General features: G+C 40.2%; 2 protein-coding genes across 2 annotated transcripts in view; one reads left to right on the forward strand and one right to left on the reverse strand.

The window, feature by feature from the left end:
- Window positions 1–2,864, reverse strand: part of LOC134842000 (uncharacterized) — a 43,712-nt gene extending 40,848 nt beyond the window's left edge. The window contains exon 1 of the mRNA XM_063858137.1: window positions 2,784–2,864. Within this exon, the coding sequence (XP_063714207.1) occupies window positions 2,784–2,807 (24 nt within the window). The 5' untranslated portion in view covers window positions 2,808–2,864. The remainder of the gene's footprint in view (window positions 1–2,783) is intronic.
- Window positions 1–19,225, forward strand: part of LOC134841998 (protein sidekick-2-like) — a 142,220-nt gene that overhangs the window by 2,270 nt on the left and 120,725 nt on the right. The window lies entirely within an intron of this gene.

Genomic DNA, 19,225 nt, shown 5'->3' on the forward strand with positions numbered 1-19,225 from the left:
ATCCATCCGTCTCTTGGAAGATCCTCAGTTGGAATTACATCTTTTGAGAAGCTGCGCAGCTCTTCCCAAAATCACATTCAGCATGAGGACTTGCGATCCCTTCTCCATTAGCACCTGTCTAGATCAGTTTGACAATGCCGTTCACTTATGTCTGGAGTCCATTACTGGTTCAGCCCTGTCGCCGCCTCAACGCCTGCTGTGTTCACTGCCTGTGGCTAAAGGTGGCCTTCTTCCAATTTCTTCTTCGATCGCCCCAATGGCCTTCCTCGGGTGCTACATTGACACCAAATATCTCTCTGACCGGATCTTTCACAACACCACGGTGCCCTCCACCGTGTTGAATTGTTCGTCCTCTCTCGAGTTTCTCAGTGACAACGCTGACATTCTTTTAATGGCCCCCAAAGCACAAATGAAAATTACAAGCCTGCTTGATTCCATGTCTTGGTCCGAGCTCACGACATCCGCCTCTACGGCCCGAGACAGAGCCAGACAGCTCTCCTGTTCGCTCCCCAACAGAGGTGACTGGCTTTCGGCAGTCCCTCTGAAGGCGCTAGGGTTAACCCTTCCTGCAGCCGAGTTTCGGTTTGCAGTTTGCTATCGTCTCGGAGTTCCCCTACTCAACAGCGAGTCTACGTGCCCGAAATGTTCCAGCTCTCTCCCCCGTTTTAGAAAAAGCCAATCTCACCTCTTCTCGCTATCGCCCGGGAGACATTTATCTCCCCTGTTGGTTCCGAGGTCGTCCAGCCGCTCTGGACATGACCGTCATTAGTTCCCTGCAGTCATCTACTTTGCCAAGTGCTGGAACTAGTGCCGGTCACGCCCTCGAAGTATCAGACGAGCGAAAGTTCACAGAGCACCTTTCCGCGTGCGAAGAAGCTGGCATCTCGTTTGTGCCCCTCTCTGTCGAGGCCCTTGGCGGGTGGTTGCCCATTGCCGCTAAAACCATTCGTCGCATTGCTTCGATGGCAGCAGCGCGCTCTGCCTGTGCCGACCCCGGGCAAGCTGCTTGCTATCTTATGCAACAGCTGTCAGTTGTCCTGCAAAAAGGGAACTCCACCCTCCTCCTGTCCCGGTACTGCTCATTAGTGTTTTTTCTGTTCTATGCAAATCTGGTAACGTTTTTCTGTGTATCTAGCGTCATTGAAATTTGTTTCTGTTATTTTGTATGTATGGCATTTTATAAGCCCGCGGGTAAACGCCAAGCTCCTGAATTTACTGAACATTTTTTCATTTACAACTTTTATTGCATAAAAAATTCCGTAATGTGACAACTAAATCGACAAAACGTAATCAGAAAATCAAATTTTTTAAAACGGAAGTTTTTCAGTTACTTCGGTACTTTTACGCCCGCGTTCTCTACTGACTGCTAGGCCACGTTTGCCGAAGTTGCCGAGAAATTTAAATACATTGCCAAACAATCAATTGATTTCGCTAAACAAGTTAACCTGAGATGTCTATATTCTGATTCGATAACATTAGTTTATTACACAAGGCTCCAATCATTGTTTTCTTGTGGTAAAAAGGGAAATAAAAACTCATTTAAAGAAAAACGTTCCAAAATCGAACATTTCAAAATCGAGTTTTTGTTCCACGAAAAGCGTCAGCAAAAAACTTTTGCAACTCAACTGCCGTCAAGGGAAAATTAACATTGCAGGGGACAATTCTCAGCCGACAAAAAAAACAATAAGCTGACAACCAAATTTTTCCAAGCAGAAAAATTTCAATAGAAAAAATCTTACAGCTATTGGCAGGACTCGCATCAGGGATCTTTGTCCTCCCAGGCATGTATTTTTCCTCTACGCCAAACGGACAAAGTTAGCAGTTGGAAATCCTGAGATGCTAAACACAGCCCACAGACAGAAAAGGCCAAAGAACACATAGAAAACGAAAAAAAAAGAATGACTTGTTTTGTGAAAAAAGCAGTTTTCGCAATTCAAGAAAAATCGGGACTTAAAGCTCTTTGCAATTCAAAATTTTTTTTGATTATGTTGCTCTATCCAGGTTTTATTGATTAATAAAACCTGGATGGATCAATAGATAAAATTTTTTTTGTTCCGCCGAGAAATTTGAAAATTAAAATCCGCTTTCGAAATTACCTTCCTTTCAAAAAATGAGCTTGAGTAGAAAAAACATCAGAAGTCAAACAGCAGTAACCAAACTTGTCGCGAACAATTTTCCACCTTTTTCTTTGAAAATCAGCAAACAATAACAAGGATAGCCGGTTACTGTACACAGGATGTTCCGACCATGGTCTTAAGAAAACTTCGGTGAAGAAAATTTTTTTTCCAAATTAGTGTAGTTTTTTCTGCTTGGTGTGATAAAAAGATCAGACGTAAAAATAGAATGAAGGCATATTAGACATACATAATAATATAGGCAAACTGAAAAAAAACGTAGACAAATGTAGCTAAAAAAACTAGTTTTACTTGCTTTAAATTAAGATTTAAGGTCTTAAATAAGGCATAACTCAGCTGTTGTAAGCCTGCTCGCTCGCTTTATTCGCTAGAATTAAGATGAAAAATCAAAAATTTCAAACTGGCTTTTCTCAACACTCGGAGATTTTTTTGGAAATTCCTTAGTGTGGTTCAAATCGCGACTGAACGGGCTGTAATATCATATCACTCAACCCACTCCAATGATTATTTGTGGTACCTGATTTTGCGTTTCAAATGGTCGGAACAAAAAGAATAACTGCTGACTGCAAGGAAGACACAGTCATGGGGAAACAATCTGGTGAGTAATTAAGTGTAATGAATATGTTACGTCATCGCAACTAGACCTACTGTGAGTGCAAATTCCTGCGCCATTCAGCAAAAAATAAAATTCATTGCATCTAAAAAAACTACTCGATCCAAATCAGATTGAATCGCTTTTTCCCCAGTTTTTCTCAGAGCCCATTTCATGATTTAAAACTTTTTGATTATATTTTTGAACTATAAACAATATGCATCAAGTCAAATACGTTTCACTTTTCTAACATTTGCTTGGAGTTTCATAATGATATTAAAAGTCTCTGGAAAATGGATGAATCGAACTTTGTTCCGTCTGATAACTATTCTTTCTGCAGAGTACTTTGGATTTCTTCCGTTTACTGGATAAATCACAGCGGTGACAAGCGTTAAGTCCATCGTTTTTGAGACGTGTTCCACTGTTCCTTTAATTTTGGTTTCGTTTATCAGCTCCACAGTAGTGATACAATCTTCTAATTCCTTGAGAACACTGAATAAAGTATTCAAAAACGGTTTTTTAAAACTTTTTGCTTGATTTAGATTATCGACTCCATCGTCACTCTCCGACATTTCAGTTAACTGAATTGTGTTCAAATACCATTAAAAATCGACATACTGCTCTGACTTCAATTTATTTAAAACGTTTCTCTTCTAAAGGTTTATCGATGAAAACAAAACATAAAACACAAATTTCTCCATGGGAGCAATCAATCAAGTTATTATACAGTTGTAACCCTAATATCAAGTCTCTACAGGCAATATACTTAGAGTTCGAAAAGGCTTTCGACAAAGTTCCTCACGACTTGTGCATATATAAACTCAATAAATTTGGCATATCAGGAAACGCACTTAAACTATTAGCAAACTACTTAACCAACAGAAAACAGCAAGTACGAGTAGGTGCGGCAGTATCCAGCCATCTTGAAGTTAGTAGCGGCGTACCTCAAGGCTCACTGTTAGGGCCAGTATTCTTCATTACATTCATCAACGATTTACCGTCATCACTCACCAACTCGTGCTATGGTTACGCAGACGATTATAAAATTGTTGCAACGAACCCTTCCCTGCTCCAACATGACCTAATCACGATCAACTTATGGTGCAAAGATAATTCCATGAGTCTTAATTTGAAAAAATGTCGCAATATAATATTCAAAGACCCCCAACTTGACCTACACATGTATCTCGGTGACCATATACTTGAAAAAACCTGTTCAGAAAAAGACCTTGGTATACAAATAACCAACAACCTAAACTGGTCAGCACACGCAAAAATAAGAGCCCAAAAAGCAATAGGCTGCTTATTTTTAATTAAAAGAAATATTTCAAAATCAGCGAGCTTAAAAATGAAACTGAACTCCTACTGTGGATATGTAACCCCAATTGTGTCATATGGCTCACCCATATGGAAAGCAAATAAGTGTGAATTAAAAATTATTGAAGATGTCCAAAGAAAAGCTACACGTTGGATACTGTCATGTAACAACATCAACTATAAAGACAGACTGATTAGATTAAACCTGCTTCCACTGTCTCTCTACCACGAAATGCACGACATTCTCTTGCTTCATAAAATAATAAACGACCAATACAACTTCCATTGGAGACAATTTGTTCAGTTCAAAGAATCTACAGCCCCAACAAGAAGATCAACGAAAAATAACTTAGCGCATAAAAATTATCATTACGAAAAATCGAAAAGCAATTTCTGGCACAGAACACCTATAGTAGCAAACAAAATTTTACAGACTCAGGAAGAAGAAGACCTGTTTGCGATGAAATACGAAAGACTCAAATCAAGCCTCAAAAACGTTTTCTGGATATATTTCATCAGTAAATATGAGGAAAGTGTCCCATGCACATGGAGAATAAACTGCTGCAATAGCTGTGTAAACTCAAAGAAACTATAAAACTCAGTTTAAAACTCCCAACGCGGGGCATTTTAGCCCCATGGCTTTATGTCTAAATCCTTCTTTATTATTATTATTATAAAACCATTCGCAAAAATCGAATTTAGAAAAATGTGTTGATAGTTATGCACAAGTGAAGTCCACTGATTCTCTCGCAGACACCGCTATATTTTCCAGTAATTCCAATTTTATTCGAATGACGGAAAAGAGAGTTCGATCAAAAGTTGACTGTTTTGCGTCTGGACATGATTTGGTCGCCTCCAGCTGCATTGAATCAATACGACTTTTCAATGCGTCCACAAATTGGTTTCGCTCAAAATTTTTCAATCTAATCTTTTCAAGCTTATCTTTCAATTCTTTGTTATTTTCGCGTATCTGGGTCTCTTGATTATTCTTTTGAAAAACTCGGAAAACTCTTCGAAACGAAAACCTATTTTTTGATTTCATTTTTCGTTGAACTTTTCTCCTGGAACAAGAGCGCTTTTCAGTTGCTATCATTATTCTGAAACATGAAAAGTCAAACTAGGTTAATTTAAAACTGTTGATGACAGAACTGCTCCAACAAAATCTTCCAGCAAAGCTCCTCCAATAAAATTTCGTTACTGAGTTGCAATTTTAGAAGTCATTCTGGTCCAACGGGGCATACTCCTACGAGAGCCAGTCGAACCCATCGACGAGAATAAAACGCACGTTAATGACGTTAAAGACGAATTCGTGATGAAAAGGAGGGTCAGAATGTTCTGGAATTATCAAATTTCGATTGTCGACAATTATTTCCCGCAAATGTAGAAAACAGCGAGCGAAAACAATGTGCCAGTCGGTGATATTTGGAAGTTTGACCTTGAGCAACGTTTGGTTTCGATTTTGGGGTGAAATGCAATTTTTCAAAAATTCGAATTGAGCCTGTCATGCTTAAGTTTCTCGCGACAACTCAAAATACACGAAAATAAGATCAGAAGAATCGAACTAAAATCGCGGGAAAGAAGTCCAAAAAAAGGAGCGTGAAATTGCTATTCGCAATTTCGCCATATAAATTGAACGAGAGTAGAGCTGTTGTGACATTCGACCAGAACGGACAAAACTGCAGATTGGATGGATTCAAAATTTTAGCAGCTAACCTTCCGAATTGACGGTTTTAAGAGATTAACAACGTTATTGGGACGATTAGTCAAACGGTGAAGGCCAAGATATTCTGGTATTTTGTAATTTTAAAAATTCGAATTGATGACGTAATAATTCTGAGAAGCGTCAAAAACGGCCATTTTGGAAGAAAACCAGAATAAAATCAGAACAACAATAGTTGCGATAGCGATAACGACGAGAATTGTGATTGAAAAACAACAACAAATTGCCGAGTTAGCAGAGACCGCTCCGAGTTGCAACTATTGTGTCGCTACAATAGTTGCAAGGCCGTTCACAACAACGGTGAAGGGCAGAAGACAGCCTTCCGGAAGGAAGATAAGGACGTTATTTCCCCGGATTCAGGAATCCAGAGGGGTCTCGGGAATTGAACTGAAACTCTTTTATTTAAGCTTTAGCTTCCCGGTCATATCTTGAATTGAATTTAATTAACATTTGAATTCATTTTGCAAGGATGAGAAGCTAGGAGTTGGGGGAGAGGGTTGATCCATCTTCGATGGAGATGATGATTTTTATCTACTGAACAAAAACAATCGTAATATAATAAGTAGTAGTAGCCCTGTTTTTAGGAGTGACCTCGTGGTCTGGGGATACTGAGACCCAGCCATGAGCTCACTAATTTTGCATGTAGTTAAGTTAATTTGAGTGTTTTGACCGAAGCCGAAAGCAGTAAAGTTTTTGTCGACCCGATGTTAGAAAGACCACCAAAAGAACTGGCTTTGGTAGAGACGGTGAAAAGCATATAAAGCTCTATTCAGACGCTGGTCAGTCGTCTTCGGACCTAGCTCTATTTTCCGTCGTTATGTACTTCCGGGCGAATGTTATATAGATGTTTTTATGGCGCTCCTGGGTGTTATTCTTTTTTAACATCATGACCGGCAGAACCGTTAACGAGCACTCCGCGCCGAGCGGATGCTCACATTAACGCCCTTAATAGGCCAAAACCGCCGGGGTGGAAGAGTAGTTCGGAATGCGGAAGCCTTCCGAATTACCGTGAATAGCTTTTTAACCTAGTTAAGACCGAAAATTCACGAACCAGGAAGGGTGCGGGGATCGGCCATCCCCTCGTTCCCTGAGAAGTTTGTGACCAAAAACACGTAAAGATATTTATAAAACCAAACAAATAGTAGTATAGTACCCAAGAAAAACAAAAAACATAAAAAATAACCGAAAAAACCAAAAACAGTAAAAAAGTAAAAAATCAGGAGAAATCATCCCCCCAGACAAGATTTGATTTGACCCTCCCGTTTGTTGTTCTTTTGAAAAACTCGGAAAACTCTTCGAAAAGTAAACCTGTTTTTGATTTCATTTTTCGTTGAACTTTTCTCCAGGAACAAGAGCGCTTCTCAGTTGCTATCATTATTCTGGAACATAAAAAGTCAAACTGGGTTAATTTAAAACTGTTGATGACAGAACTGCTCCAACAAAATCTTCCAGCAAAGCTCCTCCAATAAAATTTCAGTACTGAGTTGCAATTTTAGAAGTCATTCTGGTCCAACGGGGCATACTCCCACGAGAGCCAGTCAAACCCATCGACGAGAATAAAACGCACGTTAATGACGTTAAAGACGAATTCGTGATGAAAAGGAGGGTCAGAATGTTCTGGAATTATCAAATTTCGATTGTCGACAATTATTTCCCGCAAATGTAGAAAACAGCGAGCGAGAACATTGTGCCAGTCGGTGATATTTGGAAGTTTGACCTTGAGCAACGTTTGGTTTTGATTTTGGTGTGAAATGCAATTTTTCAAAAATTCGAATTGAGCCTGTCATGTTTAAGTTTCTCGCGACAACTCAAAATACACGAAAATCAGATCAGAAGAATCGAACTATAATCGCGGGAAAGACGTCCAAAAAAAAGGAGCGTGAATTTGCTGTTCGCAAGTTTGCCATATAAATTGAACGAGAGTAGAGCTGTTGTGACATTCGACCAGAATGGACAAAACTGCAGATTGGATGGATTCAAAATTTTAGCAGCTAACCTTCCGAATTGACGGTTTTAAGAGATTAACAACATTATTGGGACAATTAGTCAAACGGTGAAGGCCAAGATATTCTGGTATTTTGTAAATTTAAAAATTCGAATTGATGACGTAATAATTCTGAGAAGCGTCAAAAACGGCCATTTTGGAAGAAAACCAGAATAAAATCAGAACAACAATAATTGCGATAGCGATAACGACGAGAATTGTGATTGAAAAACAACAACAAATTGCCGAGTTAGCAGAGACCGCTCCGAGTTGCAACTATTGTGTCGCTACAATAGTTGCAAGGCCGTTCACAACAACGGTTAAGGGTAGAAGACAGCCTTCCGGAAGGAAGATAAGGACGTTATTTCCCCGGATTCAGGAATCCAGAGGGGTCTCGGGAATTGAACTGAAACTCTTTTATTTAAACTTTAGCTTCCCGGTCATATCTTGAATTGAATTTAATTAACATTTGAATTCATTTTGCAAGGATGAGAAGCTAGGAGTTGGGGGAGAGGGTTGATCCATCTTCGATGGAGATGATGATTTTTATCTACTGAACAAAAACAATCGTAATATAATAAGTAGTAGTAGCCCTGTTTTTAGGAGTGACCTCGTGGTCTGGGGATACTGAGACCCAGCCATGAGCTCACTAATTTTGCATGTAGTTAAGTTAATTTGAGTGTTTTGACCGAAGCCGAAAGCAGTAAAGTTTTTGTCGACCCGATGTTAGAAAGACCACCAAAAGAACTGGCTTTGGTAGAGACGGTGAAAAGCATATAAAGCTCTATTCAGACGCTGGTCAGTCGTCTTCGGACCTAGCTCTATTTTCCGTCGTTATGTACTTCCGGGCGAATGTTATATAGATGTTTTTATGGCGCTCCTGGGTGTTATTCTTTTTTAACATCATGACCGGCAGAACCGTTAACGAGCACTCCGCGCCGAGCGGATGCTCACATTAACGCCCTTAATAGGCCAAAACCGCCGGGGTGGAAGGGTAGTTCGGAATGCGGAAGCCTTCCGAATTACCGTGAATAGCTTTTTAACCTAGTTAAGACCGAAAATTCACGAACCAGGAAGGGTGCGGGAATCGGCCATCCCCTCGTTCCCTGAGAAGTTTGTGACCAAAAACACGTAAAGATATTTATAAAACCAAACAAATAGTAGTATAGTACCCAAGAAAAACAAAAAACATAAAAAATAACCGAAAAAACCAAAAACAGTAAAAAAGTAAAAAATCAGGAGAAATCATCCCCCCAGACAAGATTTGATTTGACCCTCCCGTTTGTTGTTCTTTTGAAAAACTCGGAAAACTCTTCGAAACGTAAACCTGTTTTTGATTTCATTTTTCGTTGAACTTTTCTCCAGGAACAAGAGCGCTTCTCAGTTGCTATCATTATTCTGGAACATAAAAAGTCAAACTGGGTTAATTTAAAACTGTTGATGACAGAACTGCTCCAACAAAATCTTCCAGCAAAGCTCCTCCAATAAAATTTCAGTACTGAGTTGCAATTTTAGAAGTCATTCTGGTCCAACGGGGCATACTCCCACGAGAGCCAGTCAAACCCATCGACGAGAATAAAACGCACGTTAATGACGTTAAAGACGAATTCGTGATGAAAAGGAGGGTCAGAATGTTCTGGAATTATCAAATTTCGATTGTCGACAATTATTTCCCGCAAATGTAGAAAACAGCGAGCGAGAACATTGTGCCAGTCGGTGATATTTGGAAGTTTGACCTTGAGCAACGTTTGGTTTTGATTTTGGTGTGAAATGCAATTTTTCAAAAATTCGAATTGAGCCTGTCATGTTTAAGTTTCTCGCGACAACTCAAAATACACGAAAATCAGATCAGAAGAATCGAACTATAATCGCGGGAAAGACGTCCAAAAAAAAGGAGCGTGAATTTGCTGTTCGCAAGTTTGCCATATAAATTGAACGAGAGTAGAGCTGTTGTGACATTCGACCAGAATGGACAAAACTGCAGATTGGATGGATTCAAAATTTTAGCAGCTAACCTTCCGAATTGACGGTTTTAAGAGATTAACAACATTATTGGGACAATTAGTCAAACGGTGAAGGCCAAGATATTCTGGTATTTTGTAAATTTAAAAATTCGAATTGATGACGTAATAATTCTGAGAAGCGTCAAAAACGGCCATTTTGGAAGAAAACCAGAATAAAATCAGAACAACAATAATTGCGATAGCGATAACGACGAGAATTGTGATTGAAAAACAACAACAAATTGCCGAGTTAGCAGAGACCGCTCCGAGTTGCAACTATTGTGTCGCTACAATAGTTGCAAGGCCGTTCACAACAACGGTGAAGGGTAGAAGACAGCCTTCCGGAAGGAAGATAAGGACGTTATTTCCCCGGATTCAGGAATCCAGAGGGGTCTCGAGAGTTGAACTGAAACTCTTTTAAATAAACTTTTAGCTTCCCGGTTATGTCTTGAATTGAATTTAATTAACATTTGAATTCATTTTGCAAGGATGAGAAGCTAGGAGTTGGGGGAAAGGGTTGATCCATCTTCGATGGAGATGATGATTTTTATCTACTGAACAGAAACAATAGTAATATAATAAGTAGTAGTAGCCCTGTTTTTAGGAGTGACCTCGTGTTCTGGGGATACTGAGACCCAGCCATGAGCTCACTAATTTTGCATGTAGTTAAGTTAATTTGAGTGTTTTGACCGAAGCCGAAAGCAGTAAAGTTTTTGTCGACCCGATGTTAGAAAGACCACCAAAAGAACTGGCTTTGGTAGAGACGGTGAAAAGCATATAAAGCTCTGTTCAGACGCTGGTCAGTCGTCTTCGGACCTAGCTTTATTTTCCGTCGTTATGTACTTCCGGGCGAATGTTATATAGATGTTTTTATGGCGCTCCTGGGTGTTATTCTTTTTTAACATCAAGACCGGCAGAACCGTTAACGAGCACTCCGCGCAGAGCGGATGCTCACATTAACGCCCTTAATAGGCTAAAACCGCCGGGGTGGAAGGGTAGTTCGGAATGCGGAAGCCTTCCGAATTACCGTGAATAGCTTTTTAACCTAGTTAAGACCGAAAATTCACGAAGCAGGAAGGGTGGGGGGATCGGCCATCCCCTCGTTCCCTGAGAAGTTTGTGACAAAAAACACTTAAAGATATTTATAAAACCAAACAAAAAGTAGTATAGTACCCAAGAAAAACAAAAAACATAAAAAAATAACCGAAAAATCCAAAAACAGTAAAAAAGCAAAAAAATCAGTAGAAATCATCACCCCAGACAAGATTTGATTTGACCCTCCCATTTGTTTTTGATAGATTTATTGTTGTTACAGGCAATTATATCAGTCAAGATTGTTACGATCAATTTTGTGGGCCGTTTGTGAGGCTTGTACTGTAGGGTTATTTGAGTATTTAAGCACGTTAATGCTAAATTGCGCTCAATCAGGAAGGGTCTGCTGATTTGCGCTCAATCCGGAGGGGTCTTAGGAGAAGACTGATCCGGCAAAAGTACAAGGAGCAACAAGAAGGGATCAACGAGAACAACAATCGACTGTGCAACAGCTGTCAGTGCTGTCTATCTTATGCAACAGCTGTCAGTTGTCCTGCAAAAAGGGAACTCCACCCTCCTCCTGTCCCGGTACTGCTCATTAGTTTTTTTTCTGTTCTATGCAAATCTGGTAACGTTTTTCTGTGTATCTAGCGTCATTGAAATTTGTTTCTGTTATTTTGTATGTATGGCATTTTATAAGCCCGCGGGTAAACGCCAAGCTCCTGAATTTACTGAACATTTTTTCATTTACAACTTTTATTGCATAAAAAATTCCGTAATGTGACAACTAAATCGACAAAACGTAATCAGAAAATCGAATTTTTTAAAGCGGAAGTTTTTCAGTTACTTCGGTACTTTTACGCCCGCGTTCTCTACTGACTGCTAGGCCACGTTTGCCGAAGTGGCCGAGAAATTTAAATACATTGCCAAACAATCAATTGATTTCGCTAAACAAGGTAACCTGAGAATTCTATATTCTGATTCAATAACATTAGTTTATTACACAAGGCTCCAATCATTGTTTTCTTGTGGTAAAAAGGGAAATAAAAACTCATTTAAAAAAAAAAAACGTTCCAAAATCGAACATTTCAAAATCGAGTTTTTGTTCCACGAAAAGCGTCAGCAAAAAACTTTTGCAACTCAACTGCCGTCAAGGGAAAATTAACATTGCAGGGGACAATTCTCAGCCGACAAAAAAAAACAATAAGCTGACAACCAAATTATTCCAAGGAGAAAAATTTCAATAGAAAAAATCTTACAGCTATTGGCAGGACTCGCATCAGGGACCTTTGTCGTCCCAGGCATGTATTTTTCATCTACGCCAAACGGACAAAGTTAGCAGTTGGAAATCCTGAGATGCTAAACACAGCCCACAGACAGAAAAGGCCAAAGAACACATAGAAAACGAAAAAAAAAAAAAAGAATGACTTGTTTTGTGAAAAAAGCAGTTTTCGCAATTCAAGAAAAATCGGGACTTAAAGCTCTTTGCAATTCAAAATTTTTTTGATTATGTTGCTCTATCCAGGTTTTATTGATTAATAAAACCTGGATGGATCAATAGATAAATTTTTTGTTCCGCCGAGAAATTTGAAAATTAAAATCCGCTTTCGAAATTACCTTCCTTTCAAAAAATGAGCTTGAGTAGAAAAAACATCAGAAGTCAAACAGCAGTAACCAAACTTGTCGCGAACAATTTTCCACCTTTTTCTTTGAAAATCAGCAAACAATAACAAGGATAGCCGGTTACTGTACACAGGATGTTCCGACCATGGTCTTAAGAAAACTTCGGTGAAGAAAATTTTTTTTCCAAATTAGTGTAGTTTTTTCTGCTTGGTGTGATAAAAAGATCAGACGTAAAAATAGAATGAAGGCATATTAGACATACATAATAATATAGGCAAACTGAAAAAAAACGTAGACAAATGTAGCTAAAAAAAAACTAGTTTTACTTGCTTTAAATTAAGATTTAAGGTCTTAAATTAGGCTTAACTCAGCTGTTGTAAGCCTGCTCGCTCGCTTTATTCGCTAGAATTAAGATGAAAAATCAAAAATTTCAAACCGGCTTTTCTCAACACTCGGAGATTTTTTTGGAAATTCTTTAATGTGGTTCAAATCGCGACTGAACGGACTGTAATATCATATCACTCAACCCACTCCAATGATTATTTGTGGTACCTGATTTTGCGTTTCAAATGGTCGGAACAAAAAGAATAACTGCTGACTGCAAGGAAGACACAGTCATGGGGAAACAATCTGGTGAGTAATTAAGTGTAATGAATATGTTACGTCATCGCAACTAGACCTACTGTGAGTGCAAATTCCTGCGCCATTCAGCAAAAAATAAAATTCATTGCATCTAAAAAAACTACTCGATCCAAATCAGATTGAATCGCTTTTTCCCCAGTTTTTCTCAGAGCCCATTTCATGATTTAAAACTTTTTGATTATATTTTTGAACTATAAACAATATGCATCAAGTCAAATACGTTTCACTTTTCTAACATTTGCTTGGAGTTTCATAATGATATTAAAAGTCTCTGGAAAATGGATGAATCGAACTTTGTTCCGTCTGATAACTATTCTTTCTGCAGAGTACTTTGGATTTCTTCCGTTTACTGGATAAATCACAGCGGTGACAAGCGTTAAGTCCATCGTTTTTGAGACGTGTTCCACTGTTCCTTTAATTTTGGTTTCGTTTATCAGCTCCACAGTAGTGATACAATCTTCTAATTCCTTGAGAACACTGAATAAAGTATTCAAAAACGGTTTTTTAAAACTTTTTGCTTGATTTAGATTATCGACTCCATCGTCACTCTCCGACATTTCAGTTAACTGAATTGTGTTCAAATACCATTAAAAATCGACATAGTGCTCTGACTTCAATTTATTTAAAACGTTTCTCTTCTAAAGGTTTTTCGATGAAAACAAAACATAAAACACAAATTTCTTCATGGGAGCAATCAATCAAGTTATTATACAGTTGTGAAACCCATTCGCAAAATCTAATTTAGGAAAATGTATTGATAGTTATGCACAAGTGAAGTCCACTGATTCTCTCGCAGACACCGCTATATTTTCCAGTAATTCCAATTTTATTCGAATGACGGAAAAGAGAGTTCGATCAAAAGTTGACTGTTTTGCGTCTGGACATGATTTGGTCGCCTCCAGCTGCATTGAATTAATACGACTTTTCAATACGTCCAAAAATTGGTTTCGCTCAAAATTTTTCAATCTAATCTTTTCAAGCTTATCTTTCAATTCTTTGTTATTTTCGCGTATCTGGGCCTCTTGATTATTCTTTTGAAAAACTCGGAAAACTCTTCGAAACGAAAACCTGTTTTTTGATTTCATTTTTCGCTGAACTTTTCTCCTGGAACAAGAGCGCTTCTCAGTTGCTATCATTATTCTGAAACATGAAAAGTCAAACTAGGTTAATTTAAAACTGTTGATGACAGAACTGCTCCAACAAAATCTTCCAGCAAAGCTCCTCCAATAAAATTTCGTTACTGAGTTGCAATTTTAGAAGTCATTCTGGTCCAACGGGGCATACTCCCACGAGAGCCAGTCGAACCCTCCGACGAGAATAAAACGCACGTTAATGACGATAAAGACGAATTCGTGATGAAAGGGAGGGTCAGAATGTTCTGGAATTATCAAATTTCGATTGTCGACAATTATTTTCCGCAAATGTAGAAAACAGCGAGCGAGAACATTGTGCCAGTCGGTGATATTTGTAGGTTTGACCTTGAGCAACGTTTGGTTTTGATTTTGGGGTGAAATGCAATTTTTCAAAAATTCGAATTGAGCCTGTCATGCTTAAGTTTCTCGCGACAACTCAAAATACACGAAAATAAGATCAGAAGAATCGAACTATAATCGCGGGAAAAAAGTCCAAAAAAAGGAGCGTGAAAATGCTATTTGCAATTTTGCCATATAAATTGAACGAGAGTAGAGCTGTTCTGACATTCGACCAGAATGGACAAAACTGCAGATTGGATGGATTCAAAATTTTTAGCAGCTAACCTTCCGAATTGACGGTTTTAAGAGATTGACAACGTTATTGGGACGATTAGTCAAACGGTGAAGGCCAAGATATGTAACATTCGCCCAAATATCACACAGCGACGGAGCGTAGAAAAAGTACCTATCAACGACTGGCAGGCGTCAGTTACCTTAATTCTACTCGTTTTTCACCGTCTCGACCTTGCCAGTTGATTTTCTGGTCTGTTTAGGGCAAAGTAAAAAGTTACCATTTTTAGGCCATCAGTCAAACGACTTTTGATCAGCTTTCGTTTGCATGCGAACACAACCACATAGCTGAGTCTCGGATCCTCAGACTACGTGATTGTCATTAAAAACACGGCTCGAACCACCTATTTCTATATGTTTTTGTGTGACAGTTTTATATTAAATCCATTGGAGATGGATTGACCCTTTCCTTTTTTCTATCTACTCATGCTCTGAAATATTAAATAATAACGGTGTTAATTAAGATCTAGGACATTACAGCAGCTGTTATAGTCAGTTTACCCAGTCCCTTCACATATAACAGTCTCTGGGGGACCAAGCCTCCGCTCCCGTGATTTTCTTGAGATAACACTCTTATCTCCTATATTTCGTGTCCCGGGAGGGTTCCGTGGTATTTCTCTTCCCCCCACTGAAGCCTCCGTCTCCACAAATATCTGTCGCTAAGGTCCTTATCGTGTGTTCTTGCCACGATAAGAGGCTCCGTAATTTTTCTGTCTCTGATACAACTGTTCTTCACAATCTATATCGTGGTTCTGATTTTCGTCTTTTTTATTCAAAATGGCCATCTTTTTTCTATTTCTCAGAAATGTTCTTCTTCCAATCGAAATTTTAAAAATAAAAATTCTAGAACATTCTGACCCTCCGTCGCAACACTTTTCTGTTCATAAGGCCTTTAGTCACTCTTTTTTCGGTCGCGGGAAGGTTGTGCTGTGTCATCCGGCAGAATGGCACATACTCCCCGGACAAGTCTCCATCAATGTCCCTATTGATCGAACAACACCGGGTTATCGTCAAGTAGGTATCCAGTTTTCTGTAACCAATCTTAGAAATCGCATAAGAAAATGAAATTTATCTACTCCACCTCAACTCACTACGTGTTCACAAATGGCATCGTACTACATCTCACTGCCTTTCAACATTTTCACAAAATTTGCACCATGAGGAGTGTCCTAGATAAAATTTCTTTTCTGACTACTTACGTCATCTCGCCATAAAACTTCTTTTCGCTCTTTGTGATTAAAAAGTGGGACGTGGCACGGCCACGCACCCGTTAAAATTAACTTAAGACTACTCACCAAGTATAATCAGTCATTTATGCGGTCCTTTCCATATTAAAACTAAGAAACTCTGTGGCTAGGAAAGTTATTGAGTTACCCACCCTTCTCGAGCGAATTTACTCAAACTTACCATGTCGCCACACAGTGAAATTGTGTCTTACACAGGTTAAAAACTTCAGTCGGGAATAAATAGGTAAATATACTCACCTATGCTCCTTATATACATACATAGATAGTAGTAACTAAAATCAACAATTTCAACAATTTTAACAATTGCAACAATTTTCAAAGTTTGGTCTGACCAAACTAGATCAAAACAAAAAGTTTAACAAGTTCAATAATCAAAACTTGGTTGATTTGTTCAAGTTTTAGCACACAAATACAATCAAGTTTTTTTCTCCTTCTCTTCTCTTCTTCGGTCATCTTCATTCCATCATTTCTCCATCCTGATGTTCAACGTCACTGTCTTCCAGAACTTTCTCTAACATGTCCAGAGAGTTGCGGGCCGTGCCCCAACCCTCCTGTTCCAACAGCCTCGGTTTGCAACAAGGTAGCAAGTCCACATTCACCTTCTGCTCCCGGTTCCTGCAAAAGCTGTTGTGAAGACACAGGCTCACGTTTCGTTCTAGGTCAGCTCTTAAGACCTCTTTCTTCTCATCTTCAGTAACACAAGGCGTTCCAGCTACCCGCTTCACCGCTGTGGTGACCGCGTTTCTGTGCGTCAAGAATGCTCGTTTATAGGCTCCTGGTCCTATATCTAGCTGGAAAGATTGATAGGCTTCCGTATTCCTTGACATGTGACGCTTCGCGCGTTCATACATCCAAGATGTCATCACTGCACGGAACCAAGGCATCAATCTTTGCCTTGACCATATTCTTTCAATGGCTTTAGGTATTCTCAGAACCTTGCAGGTGGTTCTGAAAAGATCCAATTCACGACTCATTTTAACGTTGCTCAACTGTTCAGGAGTCGGCACGGCCGTCTCCTGCTCACTTGTGTCCGCGTTAGCCTCCAACCATCTCACTGCTAGCATGGCGCTAACCACCACGATTGACACTTGTTGATTCTGATCGGGCAACCCCGTGGAGTACAACTCCTCCACGTCCCATACTAGGATCAGATTCCCGCGTTTGGGGTACCACAACGTCTGCGCCAAGCAGTGGCAAGGATACTCCCCATGGGTTCTCACTATGTTCCTTCGGGTCCGATACCCTGAGGCTCCCAGCAACGGTTCCACTTCCATCAGGATTCTATGTAAATCGTCTTTCTCTTCTATGGTGGGGAATTCAGTAGGTAACGCTCCACTCGCTTTCTGTTTCTCGAACTCACTCACGTTTCCTTCGTTCAGTCTCATGAACTCTTCACCCACAACGTCTTGCAACTCGCCTTCGGATCTCTTCGGGACTGCCCGAAAGATCTTTGCCAACAAGTTATATGACCTCTCTGACATTCTGGCCAACCTCACGCACTTTGGCACAGAGAAAAGTTGGTCAACCAACACTTGTTGCGTCCTCGCATCCATCACCACCATGTGCGTAGGATACTTGCTATTACAATACGGCGCTGAGCTTGAACCCACCATATATTTTGAACCAGTAGGTCTGTGATAGGCTTCACTATCCTTCAGATTCATTTCATTCTCTAGGGCTTCTCGCCAGCCTCCAATCTTTTGTTCTGTCTGTAATGCTCCAGGGAATATTTCCACGCTGAGGGACGTCACCAGCTCATGGGCACGCTCCAAGCGCTCGAGCGATTCTATCGAACTCGTCATGCTGCAAAATCCCAAGGCTGTGATCAGGTTTACGTCCGTCACCCCATGGCAGTCTGCGACCAACTCCATGGCACTCTTATCTGACATGCTCAATCTTCCGTACAATCGTGCCAGTTGTCGATGCTGCTCGCTTAGCGTAATCAGGCAGTGTTCCAGGTTACAAACATGTCCTTCCATCCCACTGTGTTGAGCCAAGCATGTGCCTTGCTTCAACCAATTACTCGATGTACCTTTCTCGGACAGCTCCGTGGACGGGTTGCTCTTCTTCTTCGTCAATCTCATGGCCAGCAGGTGATGTATCATGGCCAGATCATGTAAACTCGCATCATCATCCCGTTCTAACATGACATCTGCGGTCATGTCCCAGATTAAGCCTGCGTTAGGATGGGGACACCAGGAAGGTTTCATGAGTTCCCACATCACTACTAGACTGGTTTTCAAGGGACCGTCCCAAGAACCACAATCAAAACTCACTTGCCCTTTTAGCTCGGGAATCGAGGGCTCGACTACTCGTTCTTCCAAAATAATTCCAAGCTTGGGTTGTTCCACCATCAACATTCCAATTTCCTTAATCCGTTCAACCCAGAAGTTGAGCACTGTGACTTGCTCGTAGTCGAAGTATGCTTCCCTGGCTTCTTCGTTCACGAAGGGATTATACGCCATCCCCGGTATGCCAGACACGTATTGGAATGACTTCAGTTTCCCTAGTGTTGCAAACTCCTTTTGTCCTCTGGCCGCTTCAATCAAGTCTCTGCTCACTCTCAATTCTTTGTTGGAGTATCTTCTCACCTCTTCCAACTTGCGATAGCTTTCCATATCATTCGACTCCTTGCTTGGCACGGTCAATGGCATGTCCTGATATAGCTCTAGGAGTGCCCTCAGGAAGTTCCTTTCGCAATCAACTCCCTTTTGCCGAATGATCTTTATACATTCTCCTAACACAGGAGTGGGGATGCGATCCACCACGAACCTGACAAAGCAAAGGGCATCCTTACGCTTAGCCCATGCTATCGCTGAATCGTCTTTCGAAATCAATGCTCGTAGAGCTTCCATTAACTCTAGCTCCTGTTCTCGTGATTTCGAGTCATTACTGGCTTCATACTCCGCCTTTTTGATGCCCATCAAGCACCAAGCCAGTCATACTTGCAGATCAGTTCTCACGCAAGGATGAGCCAGGTATGCTGCCACAGTAGCAGGTGCATTCATCGTCTCATCGAAGTATTTCTGGAGGGCCGCCCTCCAAGAAATCTCTAGCAGTTTTTCCAATCCAATTTCGTTCGCTTCTGATGACATTACTGTGCCATACTCTTTTCGATTGAAGTTAGAGTTCTCCGTAAGCCCTTTCAAATATTCTTGCATGGCTCG

This window comes from Symsagittifera roscoffensis, chromosome 3, assembly GCF_963678635.1.
Source record: "Symsagittifera roscoffensis chromosome 3, txSymRosc1.1, whole genome shotgun sequence".
Lineage (NCBI taxonomy): Eukaryota > Metazoa > Xenacoelomorpha > Acoela > Convolutidae > Symsagittifera > Symsagittifera roscoffensis.